The sequence below is a fragment of the Natator depressus genome, chromosome 28 (genome assembly GCF_965152275.1).
Source record: "Natator depressus isolate rNatDep1 chromosome 28, rNatDep2.hap1, whole genome shotgun sequence".
Classification (NCBI taxonomy): Eukaryota; Metazoa; Chordata; order Testudines; family Cheloniidae; genus Natator; species Natator depressus.
This window is the reverse complement of record NC_134261.1, coordinates 1,330,678-1,348,533: the sequence shown is the minus strand read 5'-3', so window position 1 is coordinate 1,348,533 and position 17,856 is coordinate 1,330,678. Positions and strand designations below refer to the sequence as shown.

Below are 17,856 nucleotides of genomic sequence, written 5' to 3'. Positions count from 1 at the left end.
GGATGACCGGCGCGGAGACGCTGCCGGAGTCGGCAGAGAGCCTGAGCCGGTTGCTCGGAGAGGTGTGACCCGCCCTGGGGGTGACCGGCGCGGAGACGCTGCCGGAGTCTGCAGAGAGCCTGAGCCGGTCGCTCGGAGAGGTGTGAACTGCCCTGGGGGTCACCGGCGCGGAGACGCTGCCGGAGTCTGAGGAGAGCCTGAGCCGGTTGCTCGGAGAGGTGTGAACCGTCCTGGGGTTGACCGGCGGGGAGACACTGCCGGAGTCTGCAGAGAGCCTGAGCCGGTCGCTCGGAGAGGTGTGAACCGCCCTGGGTGTGACCGGCGCGGAGACGCTGCCGGAGTCTGCAGAGAGCCTGAGCCGGTCGCTCGGAGAGGTGTGAACCGCCCTGGGTGTGACCGGCGCGGAGACGCTGCCGGAGTCTGCAGAGAGCCTGAGCCGGTTGCTCGGAGAGGTGTGAACCGTCCTGGGGTTGACCGGCGGGGAGACACTGCCGGAGTCGGCAGACAGCCTGAGCCGGTCGCTCGGAGAGGTGTGAACCGCCCTGGGGGTCACCGGCGCGGAGACGCTGCCGGAGTCTGCAGAGAGCCTGAGCCGGTCGCTCGGAGAGGTGTGAACCGCCCTGGGTGTGACCGGCGCGGAGACGCTGCCGGAGTCTGCAGAGAGCCTGAGCCGGTCGCTCGGAGAGGTGTGAACCGCCCTGGGGGTCACCGGCGCGGAGACGCTGCCGGAGTCTGCAGAGAGCCTGAGCCGGTCGCTCGGAGAGGTGTGAACCGCCCTGGGTGTGACCGGCGCGGAGACGCTGCCGGAGTCTGCAGAGAGCCTGAGCCGGTCGCTCGGAGAGGTGTGAACATTCCTGGGGTTGACCGGCGGGGAGACACTGCCGGAGTCGGCAGACAGCCTGAGCCGGTCGCTCGGAGAGGTGTGACCCGCCCTGGGGAAGACCGGCGCGGAGACGCTGCCGGAGTCGGCAGAGAGCCTGAGCCGGTCGCTCGGAGAGGTGTGAACCGCCCTGGGGGTCACCGGAGCGAAGACGCTGCCGGAGTCGGCAGAGAGCCTGAGCCGGTCGATCGGAGAGGTGTGACCCGCCCTGGGGGTGACCGGCGCGGAGACGCTGCCGGAGTCGGCAGAGAGCCTGAGCCGGTCGCTCAGAGAGGTGTGAACCGCCCTGGGGATGACCGGCGTGGAGACGCTGCCGGAGTCGGCAGGGAGCCTGAGTCGGTCGCTCAGAGACGTGTGAACCGACCTGGGGATGACCGGCGTGGAGACGCTGCCGGAGTCGGCAGAGAGCCTGAGCCGGTCGCTCGGAGAGGTGTGAACCGCCCTGGGTGTGACCGGCGCGGAGACGCTGCCGGAGTCTGCAGAGAGCCTGAGCCGGTCGCTCGGAGAGGTGTGAACCGCCCTGGGGGTCACCGGCGCGGAGACGCTGCCGGAGTCTGCAGAGAGCCTGAGCCGGTCGCTCGGAGAGGTGTGAACCGCCCTGGGTGTGACCGGCGCGGAGACGCTGCCGGAGTCTGCAGAGAGCCTGAGCCGGTCGCTCGGAGAGGTGTGAACCGTCCTGGGGTTGACCGGCGGGGAGACACTGCCGGAGTCGGCAGACAGCCTGAGCCGGTCGCTCGGAGAGGTGTGACCCGCCCTGGGGGTGACCGGCGCGGAGACGCTGCCGGAGTCTGCAGAGAGCCTGAGCCGGTCGGTCGGAGAGGTGTGACCCGCCCTGGGGAAGACCGGCGCAGAGACGCTGCCGGAGTCGGCAGAGAGCCTGAGCCGGTCGCTCGGAGAGGTGTGAACCGCCCTGGGGGTGACCGGAGCGAAGACGCTGCCGGAGTCGGCAGAGAGCCTGAGCCGGTCGATCGGAGAGGTGTGACCCGCCCTGGGGGTGACCGGCGCGGAGACGCTGCCGGAGTCGGCAGAGAGCCTGAGCCGGTCGCTCGGAGAGGTGTGAACCGCCCTGGGGGTCACCGGCGCGGAGACGCTGCCGGAGTCTGCAGAGAGCCTGAGCCGGTCGCTCGGAGAGGTGTGAACCGCCCTGGGTGTGACCGGCGCGGAGACGCTGCCGGAGTCTGCAGAGAGCCTGAGCCGGTCGCTCGGAGAGGTGTGAACCGCCCTGGGGGTCACCGGCGCGGAGACGGCTGCCGGAGTCTGCAGAGAGCCTGAGCCGGTCGCTCGGAGAGTGTGAACCGCCCTGGGTGTGACCGGCGCGGAGACGCTGCCGGAGTCTGCAGAGAGCCTGAGCCGGTCGCTCGGAGAGGTGTGAACCGTCCTGGGGTTGACCGGCGGGGAGACACTGCCGGAGTCGGCAGACAGCCTGAGCCGGTCGCTCGGAGAGGTGTGACCCGCCCTGGGGGTGACTGGCGCGGAGACGCTGCCGGAGTCTGCAGAGAGCCTGAGTCGGTCGCTCGGAGAGGTGTGAACCGCCCTGGGGGTCACCGGCGCGGAGACGCTGCCGGAGTTGGCAGGGAGCCTGAGCCGGTCGCTCGGAGAGGTGTGAACCGCCCTGGGGATGACCGGCGCGGAGACGCTGCCGGAGTCGGCAGAGAGCCTGAGCCGGTCGCTCGGAGAGGTGTGAACCGCCTGGGGGTGACCGGAGCGAAGACGCTGCCGGAGTCGGCAGAGAGCCTGAGCCGGTCGATCGGAGAGGTGTGACCCGCCCTGGGGGTGACCGGCGCGGAGACGCTGCCGGAGTTGGCAGAGAGCCTGAGCCGGTCGCTCGGAGAGGTGTGAACCGCCCTGGGGGTCACTGGCATGGAGACGCTGCCGGAGTCTGCAGAGAGCCTGAGCCGGTCGCTCGGAGAGGTGTGAACCGCCCTGGGGGTCACCGGCGCGGAGACGATGCCTGAGTCGGCAAAGAGCCTGAGCCGGTCGCTCGGAGAGGTGTGAACCGCCCTGGGGGTCACCGGCGCGGAGACGCTGCCGGAGTCTGCAGAGAGCCTGAGCCGGTCGCTCGGAGAGGTGTGAACCGCCCTTGGGGTCACCGGCGTGGAGACGCTGCCGGAGTCGGCAGAGAGCCTGAGCCGGTCGCTCGGAGAGGTGTGAACTGCCCTGGGGGTCACCGGCGGGGAGACGCTGCTGGAGTCGGCAGAGAGCCTGAGCCGGTCGCTCGGAGAGGTGTGAACCGCCCTGGGGGTGACCGGCGCGGAGACGCTGCCGGAGTCTGCAGAGAGCCTGAGCTGGTCGCTCGGAGAGGTGTGAACCGCCCTGGGGGTGACCGGCACGGAGACGCTGCCGGAGTCGGCATGGAGCCTGAGCCGGTCGGTCGGAGAGGTGTGAACCGCCCTGGGGGTCACCGGTGCGGAGACGCTGCCGGAGTCTGCAGAGAGCCTGAGCCGGTCGCTCGGAGAGGTGTGAACCGCCCTGGGGGTCACCGGCGCGGAGACGCTGCCGGAGTCTGCAGAGAGCCTGAGCCGGTCGCTTGGAGAGGTGTGAACTGCCCTGGGGGTCACCGGCGCGGAGATGCTGCCGGAGTCTGAGGAGAGCCTGAGCCGGTCGCTCGGAGAGGTGTGAACCGCCCTGGGTGTGACCGGCGCGGAGACGCTGCCGGAGTCTGCAGAGAGCCTGAGCCGGTCGCTCGGAGAGGTGTGAACCGTCCTGGGGTTGACCGGCGGGGAGACACTGCCGGAGTCTGCAGAGAGCCTGAGCCGGTCGCTCGGAGAGGTGTGAACCGCCCTGGGGGTCACCGGCGCGGAGACGCTGCCGGAGTTGGCAGGGAGCCTGAGCCGGTCGCTCGGAGAGGTGTGAACCGCCCTGGGGATGACCGGCGCGGAGACGCTGCCGGAGTCGGCAGAGAGCCTGAGCCGGTCGCTCGGAGAGGTGAGACCCGCCCTGGGGGTGACCGGCGCGGAGACGCTGCCGGAGTCTGCAGAGAGCCTGAGCCGGTCGCTCGGAGAGGTGTGAACCGCCCTGGGGGTCACCGGCGCGGAGACGCTGCCGGAGTCTGCAGAGAGCCTGAGCCGGTCGCTCGGAGAGGTGTGAACCGCCCTGGGTGTGACCGGCGCGGAGACGCTGCCGGAGTCCGCAGAGAGCCTGAGCTGGTCGCTCGGAGAGGTGTGAACCGCCCTGGGGGTGACCGGCGCGGAGACGCTGCCGGAGTCTGCAGAGAGCCTGAGCCGGTCGCTCGGAGAGGTGTGAACCGCCCTGGGGGTCACTGGCATGGAGACGCTGCCGGAGTCGGCAGAGAGCCTGAGCCGGTCACTCGGAGAGGTGTGAACCGCCCTGGGGGTCACCGGCGCGGAGACGATGCCTGAGTCGGCAAAGAGCCTGAGCCGGTCGCTCGGAGAGGTGTGAACCGCCCTGGGGGTCACCGGCGCGGAGACGCTGCCGGAGTCTGCAGAGAGCCTGAGCCGGTGGCTCGGAGAGGTGTGAACCGCCCTTGGGGTCACCGGCGTAGAGACGCTGCCGGAGTCGGCAGAGAGCCTGAGCCGGTCGCTCGGAGAGGTGTGAACTGCCCTGGGGGTCACCGGCGGGGAGACGCTGCTGGAGTCGGCAGAGAGCCTGAGCCGGTCGCTCGGAGAGGTGTGAACCGCCCTGGGGGTCACCGGCGCGGAGACGCTGCCGGAGTCTGAGGAGAGCCTGAGCCGGTCGCTCGGAGAGGTGTGAACCGCCCTGGGGGTGACCGGCGCGGAGACGCTGCCGGAGTCTGCAGAGAGCCTGAGCCGGTCGCTCGGAGAGGTGTGAACCGTCCTGGGGTTGACCGGCGGGGAGACACTGCCGGAGTCTGCAGAGAGCCTGAGCCGGTCGCTCGGAGAGGTGTGAACCGCCCTGGGGGTCACCGGCGCGGAGACGCTGCCGGAGTCTGCAGAGAGCCTGAGCCGGTCGCTCGGAGAGGTGTGAACCGCCCTGGGTGTGACCGGCGCGGAGACGCTGCCGGAGTCTGCAGAGAGCCTGAGCCGGTCGCTCGGAGAGGTGTGAACCGCCCTGGGGGTCACCGGCGCGGAGACGCTGCCGGAGTCTGCAGAGAGCCTGAGCCGGTCGCTCGGAGAGGTGTGAACCGCCCTGGGTGTGACCGGCGCGGAGACGCTGCCGGAGTCTGCAGAGAGCCTGAGCCGGTCGCTCGGAGAGGTGTGAACCGTCCTGGGGTTGACCGGCGGGGAGACACTGCCGGAGTCGGCAGACAGCCTGAGCCGGTCGCTCGGAGAGGTGTGACCCGCCCTGGGGGTGACCGGCGCGGAGACGCTGCCGGAGTCTGCAGAGAGCCTGAGCCGGTCGCTCGGAGAGGTGTGAACCGCCCTGGGGGTCACCGGCGCGGAGACGCTGCCGGAGTCTGCAGAGAGCCTGAGCCGGTCGCTCGGAGAGGTGTGAACCACCCTGGGTGTGACCGGCGCGGAGACGCTGCCGGAGTCTGCAGAGAGCCTGAGCTGGTCGCTCGGAGAGGTGTGAACCGCCCTGGGGGTCACCGGCGCGGAGACGCTGCCGGAGTCTGCAGAGAGCCTGAGCCGGTCGCTCGGAGAGGTGTGAACCACCCTGGGGGTCACCGGCACGGAGACGCTGCCGGAGTCTGCAGAGAGCCTGAGCCGGTCGCTCGGAGAGGTGTGAACCGCCCTGGGGGTCACCGGCGCGGAGACGCTGCCGGAGTCTGCAGAGAGCCTGAGCCGGTCGCTCGGAGAGGTGTGAACCGCCCTGGGGGTCACCGGCGCGGAGACGCTGCCGGAGTCTGCAGAGAGCCTGAGCCGGTCGCTCGGAGAGGTGTGAACCGCCCTGGGTGTGACCGGCGCGGAGACGCTGCCGGAGTCCGCAGAGAGCCTGAGCTGGTCGCTCGGAGAGGTGTGAACCGCCCTGGGGGTGACCGGCGCGGAGACGCTGCCGGAGTCTGCAGAGAGCCTGAGCCGGTCGCTCGGAGAGGTGTGAACCGCCCTGGGGGTCACTGGCATGGAGACGCTGCCGGAGTCGGCAGAGAGCCTGAGCCGGTCACTCGGAGAGGTGTGAACCGCCCTGGGGGTCACCGGCGCGGAGACGATGCCTGAGTCGGCAAAGAGCCTGAGCCGGTCGCTCGGAGAGGTGTGAACCGCCCTGGGGGTCACCGGCGCGGAGACGCTGCCGGAGTCTGCAGAGAGCCTGAGCCGGTGGCTCGGAGAGGTGTGAACCGCCCTTGGGGTCACCGGCGTAGAGACGCTGCCGGAGTCGGCAGAGAGCCTGAGCCGGTCGCTCGGAGAGGTGTGAACTGCCCTGGGGGTCACCGGCGGGGAGACGCTGCTGGAGTCGGCAGAGAGCCTGAGCCGGTCGCTCGGAGAGGTGTGAACCGCCCTGGGGGTCACCGGCGCGGAGACGCTGCCGGAGTCTGAGGAGAGCCTGAGCCGGTCGCTCGGAGAGGTGTGAACCGCCCTGGGGGTGACCGGCGCGGAGACGCTGCCGGAGTCTGCAGAGAGCCTGAGCCGGTCGCTCGGAGAGGTGTGAACCGTCCTGGGGTTGACCGGCGGGGAGACACTGCCGGAGTCTGCAGAGAGCCTGAGCCGGTCGCTCGGAGAGGTGTGAACCGCCCTGGGGGTCACCGGCGCGGAGACGCTGCCGGAGTCTGCAGAGAGCCTGAGCCGGTCGCTCGGAGAGGTGTGAACCGCCCTGGGTGTGACCGGCGCGGAGACGCTGCCGGAGTCTGCAGAGAGCCTGAGCCGGTCGCTCGGAGAGGTGTGAACCGCCCTGGGGGTCACCGGCGCGGAGACGCTGCCGGAGTCTGCAGAGAGCCTGAGCCGGTCGCTCGGAGAGGTGTGAACCGCCCTGGGTGTGACCGGCGCGGAGACGCTGCCGGAGTCTGCAGAGAGCCTGAGCCGGTCGCTCGGAGAGGTGTGAACCGTCCTGGGGTTGACCGGCGGGGAGACACTGCCGGAGTCGGCAGACAGCCTGAGCCGGTCGCTCGGAGAGGTGTGACCCGCCCTGGGGGTGACCGGCGCGGAGACGCTGCCGGAGTCTGCAGAGAGCCTGAGCCGGTCGCTCGGAGAGGTGTGAACCGCCCTGGGGGTCACCGGCGCGGAGACGCTGCCGGAGTCTGCAGAGAGCCTGAGCCGGTCGCTCGGAGAGGTGTGAACCACCCTGGGTGTGACCGGCGCGGAGACGCTGCCGGAGTCTGCAGAGAGCCTGAGCTGGTCGCTCGGAGAGGTGTGAACCGCCCTGGGGGTCACCGGCGCGGAGACGCTGCCGGAGTCTGCAGAGAGCCTGAGCCGGTCGCTCGGAGAGGTGTGAACCACCCTGGGGGTCACCGGCACGGAGACGCTGCCGGAGTCTGCAGAGAGCCTGAGCCGGTCGCTCGGAGAGGTGTGAACCGCCCTGGGGGTCACCGGCGCGGAGACGCTGCCGGAGTCTGCAGAGAGCCTGAGCCGGTCGCTCAGAGAGGTGTGAACCGCCCTGGGGGTCACCGGCGCGGAGACGCTGCCGGAGTCCGCAGAGAGCCTGAGCCGGTCGCTCGGAGAGGTGTGAACCGCCCTGGGGGTGACCGGCGCGGAGACGCTGCCGGAGTCTGCAGAGAGCCTGAGCTGGTCGCTCGGAGAGGTGTGAACCGCCCTGGGGGTGACCGGCACGGAGACGCTGCCGGAGTCGGCATGGAGCCTGAGCCGGTCGGTCGGAGAGGTGTGAACCGCCCTGGGGGTCACCGGCGCGGAGACGCTGCCGGAGTCCGCAGAGAGCCTGAGCCGGTCGCTCGGAGAGGTGTGAACCGCCCTGGGTGTGACCGGCGCGGAGACGCTGCCGGAGTCCGCAGAGAGCCTGAGCCGGTCGCTCGGAGAGGTGTGAACCGCCCTGGGGGTCACCGGCGCGGAGACGCTGCCGGAGTCCGCAGAGAGCCTGAGCCGGTCGCTCGGAGAGGTGTGAACCGCCCTGGGTGTGACCGGCGCGGAGACGCTGCCGGAGTCTGCAGAGAGCCTGAGCCGGTCGCTCAGAGAGGTGTGACCCGCCCTTGGGGTCACCGGCGCGAAGACGCTGCCGGAGTCTGCGGAGAGCCTGAGCCGGTCGCTCGGAGAGGTGTGACCCGCCCTGGGGGTGACCGGCGCGGAGACGCTGCCGGAGTCTGCAGAGAGCCTGAGCCGGTCGCTCAGAGAGGTGTGAACCGCCCTGGGGGTGACCGGCGGGGAGACGCTGCCGGAGTCTGCAGAGAGCCTGAGCCGGTCGCTCGGAGAGGTGTGAACCGCCCTGGGGGTGACCGGCGCGGAGACGCTGCCAGAGTCTGCAGAGAGCCTGAGCCGGTCGCTCGGAGAGGTGTGAACTGCTCTGGGGGTGACCGGCACGGAGACGCTGCCGGAGTCTGCAGAGAGCCTGAGCCGGTCGCTCGGAGAGGTGTGAACCGCCCTTGGGGTCACCGGCACGGAGACGCTGCCGGAGTCTGCAGAGAGCCTGAGCCGGTCGCTCGGAGAGGTGTGAACCGCCCTGGGTGTGACTGGCGCGGAGACGCTGCCGGAGTCTGCAGAGAGCCTGAGCCGGTCGCTCGGAGAGGTGTGAACCGCCCTTGGGGTCACCGGCGGGGAGACACTGCCGGAGTCTGCAGAGAGCCTGAGCCGGTCGCTCGGAGAGGTGTGAACCGCCCTTGGGGTCACCGGCACGGAGACGCTGCCGGAGTCTGCAGAGAGCCTGAGCCGGTCGCTCGGAGAGGTGTGAACCGCCCTGGGTGTGACCGGCGCGGAGACGCTGCCGGAGTCTGCAGAGAGCCTGAGCCGGTCGCTCGGAGAGGTGTGACCCGCCCTGGGGGTGACCGGCGCGGAGACGCTGCCGGAGTCTGCAGAGAGCCTGAGCCGGTCGCTCGGAGAGGTGTGAACCGCCCTTGGGGTCACCGGCACGGAGACGCTGCCGGAGTCTGCAGAGAGCCTGAGCCGGTCGCTCGGAGAGGTGTGACCCGCCCTGGGGGTGACCGGCGCGGAGACGCTGCCGGAGTCTGCAGAGAGCCTGAGCCGGTCGCTCAGTGAATACCCGACATCCTGCACCCCAGCTTGGGGGCTACCCAAGTGGGGGAGGGGCTGTGTGTGGGTCAGGGAGCAAAGAGCTCAACCCCATGGGGCGGAGGCGGGCGAGATGAATCCTTGGAAAGGGGCAGGCAGGTTAATGGCCCCCCGCCCGGGTGGGGCAGCCGAATACATCAGCTCTGCAGGGTGAATGTCCGGGGAACCCCCGGCAGGAGATAAGCGGGGTGGGGACGGTGGGGTGGGGGAGCCAGGGCAGGGTGAACCCGCCCCACCCAGACCCAAAGGTCCGAGCCGCCTGTGGGGCAGTAAATACAAACCCAGCACCTAGCAACAGCCCCTGCCAGCCCCATCTGGGCCAGTACCCCAAAGAGGGGAAAGCCCCGGGGGTCATTCCCCGCCCCAAGCAAGCCGGACCCCCACCCTGGGGCCGTATTGGATGCTCTCCACAGCACTGGGAGGGGAGTGGGAGGCTGGTGGGTTAGAGCAGGAGGGTCTGGGAGCCAGGACACCTGGGTTCTCTCCCGGCTCTGGGAGGGGATTGGGGGCTGGGACCCCGGACGCCTGGGTTCCTTTCCCAGCATTACGAAGACACTGGACGGTTTTCTCCTTTTCGGACGTTTATTGCGGGCCGTTGTCTAGACGCCACGTTCGCACCCATGAAAATGAACCAAGTCAATTAACGAAGCACGTAACGAGCTAGCGAGGGGCACCGGGGGGGGGGCATGGCACAGCGAATGGGGGGCTGTGACTTGGGGAGGGGGGAGCAGGGAAAGAATTGGGGGGGACTCTGTTCTCCCTCTGACCCACAGGGGGCGCCCCCTGTCATGGGCCACCCCAGAGTCTGAACTCAAGCCTCTCTACCACAAACAGCCCCCCCGCCCCACACCCACCCCACCCCTGTGCTTTGCTTTAGCCCCTGCATATAAGGGAGTTAGAAAAGGGGGGGAGGGGGAGGAGCCAGGACGCCTGGGTTCTCTCCCTGGCTCTGGGAGGGCAGTGGGGGCTGGTGGGTTAGAGCAGGGGGAGCTGGGAGCCAGGACTCCTGGGTTCTCTACCCGCTTCTGGGAGGGGAGGGGAGGGGAGGGGAGGGGGTAATGATGAAAGGACATGGGATAAGGACGGGGGGGCTTGGACCCTCCCCCAGCTTCCCCCAGCCAAAGGTCTTGTGACCATAATGGTGAGAGCTTGGGGACTGGAAGGAGAAGGGTGGGGTGGGGTGGGGGAGGGGACCCCGGGGGCAGGCGCCCGCGGGGACCCCAGCCCCACCGCCAGGGGGCGCCGGCTGCATCAGGGGCATTTCCGCTCCACGCACTGCTTCCCGCCCTCCTCGTACTCCTGCTTGGAGATCCACATCTGCTGGAAGGTGCCCTGGGGAGAAGAGACCAGGATAGAACCCAGGCATCCGGGCTCCCAGCCCCCGCCCCCACCCCCTGCTCTGACCCACCAGCCCCTGCTCCCCTCCCAGAGCCGAGGAGAGAACCCAGGCGTCCGGGCTCCCAGCCCCCACCCCCTGCTCTGACCCACCAGCCCCGGCTCCCCTCCCAGAGCCGAGGAGAGAACCCAGGCGTCCGGGCTCCCAGCCCCCACCCCCTGCTCTGACCCACCCGCCCCCCCTCCTCTCCCAGAGCCGAGGAGAGAACCCAGGCGTCCTGGCTCCCAGCCCGCCCCTCTGCTCTGACCCACCAGCCCCCCCTCCCCTCCCGGAGCCGGGGAGAGAACCCAGGCGTCCTGCCCCCCGCGGGGTCACTCACTAGCGAGGCGAGGATGGACCCCCCGATCCAGGGGCTGAATCTGCGCTCCATGGTGCTGTTGCTGGCGATGAGTTTGAGGCGCATGCTCTGGGGGGACAGAGGGGGGCGGTGGGGAGCGGCCCCCCCGGGACCGGCCAGCAGGGGGCAGCGCTGCGCACCCCCCCCACCGCTCCTCCACACACACCCCCACAACCTCTCCACGCCCACCCCCCCGCGCCTCCACACACACCCCCTGCCCACCCCCCACGCTCCTCCACACAGACCCCCACAACCCCTCCGCACACACACACACCCCACAGCCCCCAAGAGCCCCTCCACACACACCCCCGCCCCCCACAACCCCTCACACACCCCCACAGCCCCTCCACACAGCCCCCCGCCCCCCACAACCCCTCCACGCCCACCCCCCCCGCCCCTCCACACCCCCTCCCTCCCCCACCACCCCTCCACGCCCACCCCCCACAGCCCCCAAGAGCCCCTCCACACACACACCCGCCCCCCACAACCCCTCCACACACACACCCCACAACCCCCAAGAGCCCCTCCACACACCCACAACCCCCAAGAGCCCCTCCACACACCCACACACACCACAATCCCCCACACACCCACACCCCACAACCCCTCAACACAGACACACACACACAGCAGGGGGCAGTGCTGTGCTTACACACACACAGACCACAACCCCAAGAACCCCTCCGCGCACACACACACACAGCGGAGGGAGCATTGCAACACACACACACACACACACACACACTCACGGGGGGCGTTTTCTGCGACAGCTCGCGGTTCAGCCGGTCGGTGAATCCCTGGAGCAGGGTGTTGCCCCCGGTCACAATGACGCTGCCGTAGAGACCCTGAGAAACACTGGGAGACGGTTAGTCCCGGGCCCCCCTCGCCCCTGGGCCCCCCTCGCCCGGCGTCCCCCCCCACGGGCCTGCCCCCCTCCCCCGGCGTCCCCCACCACGGGCCCATCTACCCCGGCGTCCCCCCACGGGCCCATCTACCCCGGCGTCCTGCCTGCTGACCAGATCACCCTCCCCACAGGCCCAGCCAAGGGACTCCAGTTGCAGGGAGTCCCACAGGGCCCGAGGGCCCAGCCCCACACCCCACGGGGTGGGGGGAAGAGCGAGGGGGGGGCCACGCACCGGCCTGATGTCGATATCACACATGCCGATACTGGTGGTCACCACGTGCCCGACGCCCAGCATGGTGTTACCAGAGAGACCCTGGAGAAGGGGACAGAATTGGGGGGGGGCAAGCATTAATGGGAGGCCCTTCTGCCCTGCCCCCGGACTCCCCCTTCCCCCAATATCACACCACCGTCTTCTCCCAACCCCCAGCCCCACCCTAGACAAAGTGGGGAAACTGAGGCAGGGAACGATTAAAAAAAGACGGGTTCTGGGAATGGGGGCTGGTGGGTCAGAGCAGGGGGGGCTGGGAGCCAGGACTCCTGGGTTCTCTCCCCGGCTCTGGGAGGGGAGTGGGGGCTGGTGGGTCAGAACGGGGGAGCTGGGAGCCAGGACTCCTGGGTTCTCTCCCAGCTCTGGCTGGGGCAGGGCTGGGGGGGTGACCCACCTTGACGTTGGAGGGGTCGAAGAGCCCCTCGGGGATGCGCAGCCGCTCGGCCCCGTAGTCCGTGTTGTACCCGTTGGGCATCTCGTAGTGTACGGTGGGCATCTGGGCGGCCACCCTGCGGGGGGGTGGCAGAAGAGGGGCAGTGCCCCCGCCACTGTCAGGGGGGAGGGGGCTTCCCCCGATGGCCCCACTCCAACAGACTCCCCCCACCCTGAGTGCCCAGCCCCCCTCCCTCTGGCAAAGCCCTGCTCCCCCCTCCTCCCACCACCGTGCCAGGGGCTTCCCCCCCCAGTGCGCCCCCCACCCCCCAGCACTCACTGCTCGTCATATGGGGGAGTCAGAGACCTGTAGCACTGAGGCCTGAAAATCCTGGATCACCTCCTGGAGGGGGGGGAAAGAGTATATGGGGGTCAGTGATTTGGGGAGAGAACCCAGGAGTCCTGGCTCCCAACCCCTCCCCTCCCCCCCGCTCTAAACTCACCAGCTTCCACTCCCCTCCCAGAGCAGGGGAGAGAACCCAGGAGTCCGGGCTCCCAGCCCTCCCTGCTCTAACTCACCAGCCCCCACTCCCCTCCCAGAGCCGGGGAGAGAACCCAGGCGTCCGGCCCCCAGCCCTGCCCCCCCCAGCTCACATTGCAGGTGTAATTGTGCCAGGACTTGGAGACCTGGGGCAGCTTCTCCTTCTTCTTCCAGTTGGGGGGGGCCCCCTCACGCACGGGGTCCTGGGGGGGCGGCAGAAAGATGGGGCAGGGGGGAGCCGTGAACCATTCCCCTCCCAGACCCCCTCCCTCCCCCCATTCCCCAGCCCCTCCCCCATCAACCCCTGCCTCCCCCTCACCTCTCCCCCTTCCTGGATTCCTGTTTTCCCCCCCAGCCCGCCGCCCGCCCCCCCCCACGAGGGGCCCCCCCCCGCACCTTGGCAGCGATCATGTAGGGGGGCACGATCTCAATGTTCATCTCCTGGAAGAGCTCCCGGCACTGCATGGAGATGAAATCCCCGGCCAGCGGCGACTTCACGATCCCTAGAACCCCCCCCCCAGAGCCGGGAATGAACCCAGGAGTCCGGGTGCCCAACCCCCTCGCTGCCCACTCCCCTCCCAGAGCCGGGGAGAGAACCCAGGAGTCCTGGCTCCCAGCCCCCACCCGAGTCTAGCCCACCAGCCCCCACTCCCCACCCAGAGCCGGGGAGAGAACCCAGGAGTCCTGGCTCCCAGCCCCCCCGACTCTAACCCACCAGCCTCCACTCCCCTCCCAGAGCCAGGGAGAGAACCCAGGCGTCCTGGCTCCCAGCCCCCCCCCCTCCCAGAGCCAGGGAGAGAACCCAGGCGTCCTGGCTCCCAGCCCCCCCGGCTCTGACCCACCAGCCCCAACTCCCCTCCCCGAGCCAGGCAGAGAACCCAGGCGTCCGGGCGGTGCCCACCTTGCTGCAGGATGTACCCGTCGTGCACGGGGATGGCCGTGGTGTGGGTGGCCCCGCTGTCCAGCACCAGCCCCGTGCTGCGCCCATTGGCAAAGCTGGGGGGGGGGTCAAGGGGGCAAGACGGTTCCTGGCTCTGTGGAACTCCCTGCCGCAGGAGCAGGGCGACCGCCTCGGAGCGGCTCTCTGCCCCCCTCCCCGCCTGTGCCCTACACGTGCCCCCCCCAGCGCCCGAGGTGCCCGCGGCCGGACCCCATGCCAGGACCCCCCTTTTCCTCCCAGCCCCCCAAATCATCCCTACAGCCCCCCAGTCCCTGCCCAGCTCCCCCCATCGCAGCCCCCAACATGTCCTCTCCAGCCTGCCAGCCCCATCCCAGCCCCCCGATCCTTCCCAGCCCTCCCCCACATGTCCTTTCCAGTTCTCCAGCCCCCAGATCCCCGCCCCCGGCCCCCCAGGATACGCGGTGAGCACGGCGGTCTTGCAGAGGAAGAAGGCCGGGATGGCGTAATGCTCAAACATCAGCTCGGTCAGCTTCTCCCGCTTGGCCCGGGTGTTCCACTGCGGGGACAGAGAGCGGCGCTGGGGGCCAGGGCGGGATGTCGGGGGGCCGGGGGGTGGATCGGGGGGATGTCGGGGTGCAGGGGGTGACATGATGTCAGGGGGCATGGGGTGGATCGGGGTGATGTCGGGGTGCAGGGGGTGACGTGATGTCGGGGGGCCGGGGGGTGGATCGGGGGGATGTCAGGGTGCAGGGGGGTGACATGATGTTGGGGCACGGGGTGGACCAGAGGTGATGTCGGGGTGCAGGGGGTGATGTGAGGGGGCACAGGGGGTGGATGAGGGGTGATGTCTGGGTGCAGGGGGATGTCGGGGTGCAGGGGGCGGATCGGGGGGGATGTGACAACACGGGGGGGTGATGGGATGTCAGGGGCACGGGGTGGATCAGGGCTGATGTCGGGGTGCAGGGGTGATGTGAGGGGGCACAGGGGGTGGATCAGGGTGATGTCGGGGTGCAGGGGGATGTCGGGGTGCAGGGGGCGGATCGGGGGGGATGTGACAACACGGGGGGGTGATGTGATGTCAGGGGGCATGGGGTGGATCGGGGGGATGTCAGGGTGCAGGGGGTGACCTGATGGGGCACACGGGGTGGACCAGAGGTGATGTCGGGGTGCAGGGGGTGATGTGAGGGGACACAGGGGGTGGATCAGGGGTGATGTCTGGGTGCAGGGGGATGTTGGGGTGCAGGGGGCGGATCGGGGGGGATGTGACAACACGGGGGGGTGATGGGATGTCAGGGGCACGGGGTGGATCAGGGCTGATGTCGGGGTGCAGGGGGTGATGTGAGGGGACACAGGGGGTGGATCAGGGGTGATGTCTGGGTGCAGGGGGATGTCGGGGCACAGGGGGCGGATCGGGGGGGATGTGACAACACGGGGGGGGTGATGTGATGTCAGGGGCACGGGGTGGACCAGAGGTGATGTTGGGGTGCAGGGGGTGATGTGAGGGGGCACAGGGGGTGGATCAGGGGTGATGTCCGGGTGCAGGGGGATGTCGGGGTGCAGGGGGCGGATCGGGGGGGATGTGACGACATGGGGGGGTGATGTGATGTCCGGGGGCATGGGGTGGATCGGGGTGATGTCGGGGTGCAGGGGGTGATGTGAGGGGACACAGGGGGTGGATCAGGGGTGATGTCCGGGTGCAGGGGGATGTCGGGGTGCAGGGGGCGGATCGGGGGGGATGTGACAACACGGGGGGGTGATGTGATGTCAGGGGCACGGGGTGGACCAGAGGTGATGTCGGGGTGCAGGGGGTGATGTGAGGGGACACAGGGGGTGGATCAGGGGTGATGTCCGGGTGCAGGGGGATGTCGGGGCACAGGGGGCGGATCGGGGGGGATGTGACGACACGGGTGGGTGATGTGATGTCAGGGGCACGGGGTGGACCAGAGGTGATGTCGGGGTGGAGGGGGTCATGTGATGGGGCACAGGGGGTGGATGAGGGGTGATGTCCGGGTGCAGGGGGATGTCGGGGTGCAGGGGGGCGGATCGGGGGGGATGTGACGACATGGGGGGGGTGATGTGATGTCCGGGGGCATGGGGTGGATCGGGGTGATGTCGGGGTGCGGGCAGTGACGTGAAGTTGGGGTGCAAGGGAGTGGATTGGGGGGATGTCAGGAGGTGCAGGGGGATGGATCGGGGTGATGTCGGGGTGCAGGGGGTGATGTGATGTCGGGGGGCATGGGGTGGATCGGGGGGATGTCAGGGTGCAGGGGGTGACATGATGTTGGGGCACACGGGGTGGACCAGAGGTGATGTCGGGGTGCAGGGGGTGATGTGATGGGGCACAGGGGATGGATCAGGGCTGATGTCGGGGTGCAGGGGGATGTCAGGGCGCAGGGGTGGATCGGGGGGATGTGACAGCACGGGGGGTGTGACGTGATATTGGGGGGCGTGGGGGGACCTACCGGTGCCTCGGACATGAGCACGGGGTGCAGGCCGGGCTCCGACTTGACGTGTTTCCCATAGGTGTGGTCCAGGATGGCCTGGAAACAATCCCAGTCCTCGACTGGGGGGACAGCAGCGTGGGGAGGAGGGAGAGATACGGGGGTGGGGCTCGGTTAAGGTGGCACCAAGCCGCTTCCCTCCAGCTCCCCTGCACCACGTGGGGCCACCCGTGGGGGTGGGGAAGCCACTGGGGGGTGCCCATGGCAGGGGGTCCAGAAGCCGTGGAGGGGCATGGCGGGGGGCAGGGCGGGGTCCCGTGGTGGGGGATCCTGTGGCAGGGAGGTAGTGGGGGCCCGTGACGGGGGGGGCCGTGGCACGGGGGTAGCGGGGGCCTGTGGCAGGGGAGTAGCGGGGGCCCGTGGTGGGGGGTAGTGGGGGGTCGTGATGGGGGGCCTGTGGCGGGGGGCAGCAGGGGCCCGTGGCAGGGTGGGCTGTGGCAGTGGGGGTCATGACGGGGTGGGCCGTGGAGGGGGGGCAGCAGGGGCCCGTGGTGGGGGGTAGTGGGGGGTCGTGACGGGGGGGGCGTGGCACGGGGTAGCGGGGGGTCATGACAGGGGGGGCCGTGGCACGGGGGTAGCGGGGGCCCGTGGTGGGGGGTAGTGGGGGGTCGTGATGGGGGGCCTGTGGCGGGGGGCAGCAGGGGCCCGTGGCAGGGGGGGCCGTGGCAGCGGGGGCCCATGGCGGGGGGCTCGTGGCGGGGCCCCGGGGGCCAGACCCTCACTCATGCCGTTCTTCAGGGGCGACAGGACCTCGGTGTTCTCCCGCGGGACGTGCAGCGAGTTGGTGTCGATGTAATAAACCTTCCCCGGCTTCTTCTCCTTCTCCCGTCCAGCTCCAGCGCCGCGTCCTCGGGGGCCAGCAGCCCCACCGTGGTGGGGAAATCCGCCTGCAACGCGGGCCGGGGGTGAGCCAGGGGGCCTGTCCCTTCTGGGGGCGCCAGCTCCCACCCGGCCCCGGGGCAGGTTGAGGGGGTTCCAGGGACCCCCCCCTTGGGGGCCTCCAGACGTACCTTGGGGCAGTCTTCTCCGGCGTAGCCAGCTCGGACCGAGAACGAGCCGATGTCAAAGACGAGCGCCCCCACCTCATCTGGGACAGAGAGAGAGAAACACTCGGCACCCGCCACTGATGCGCCCACCTCTGGGGGACCCCTCGCCCGGCGCTGGATGCGGCCACCTCTGGGGCGGGGCAGCTGGTGACCCGGGGACCCCTCGCCCGGCGCTGGATGCGGCCACCTCTGGGGCGGGGCAGCTGGTGACCCGGGACCCCTCGCCCGGCGCCGAGATGCGCCCACCTCTGGGGCGGGGCGGCTGCAAGTGTTCGATGACCCAGATCCAGCTGACCCCCCCCACCCCTCCCCCTGCAGCACGGCGCCCCCTGGGGGCTGCATGCTGCTGCTGCGATTTATGCCTGGAAATAAAGGGGGAGGGGACATTAAAGGGGGCCCCTTACCTCCTCCATAGACCCCCCCACTCATCCTGGCTCCGCTGCGCCCCCTGCCCCGTGCGGCTCCTGCGGGGGAGGGTCCTGGGTGCAGGTGCGGCGGGGGTGTGGGGGGGGAGGGGCGATTCAGCACCCAGGCGGCGGGACAGCGACCGTGGATGGGGGGGGGCGATCTGTAGAGAGGGGGTGGGGGGGAGCTTTCATCCCCGCCAATCAGAGGCCTCACCCCCCTCCCCAAGCAGCCCCTGATTGGTTCCATCGCAGAGACAATAAGTGACAATCTGGGGC

The 17,856-nt window shown here is 69.8% G+C and overlaps 1 protein-coding gene across 1 annotated transcript; it reads right to left on the bottom strand.

Moving 5' to 3' along the window:
• Positions 1-10,121: 10,121 nt before the first annotated feature.
• ACTL6B (actin like 6B) lies at positions 10,122-17,668 on the bottom strand. The gene is given in 16 exon segments (XM_074941492.1): positions 10,122-10,239; positions 10,623-10,709; positions 11,390-11,485; positions 11,777-11,857; positions 12,207-12,321; positions 12,525-12,538; positions 12,540-12,587; positions 12,839-12,928; positions 13,122-13,228; positions 13,627-13,721; positions 14,085-14,182; positions 16,089-16,189; positions 16,850-16,955; positions 16,958-17,014; positions 17,138-17,214; positions 17,578-17,668. Coding segments are annotated over 16 exon segments (1,278 nt in total). The 5' UTR covers positions 17,603-17,668; the 3' UTR covers positions 10,122-10,158.
• Positions 17,669-17,856: the final 188 nt, after the last annotated feature.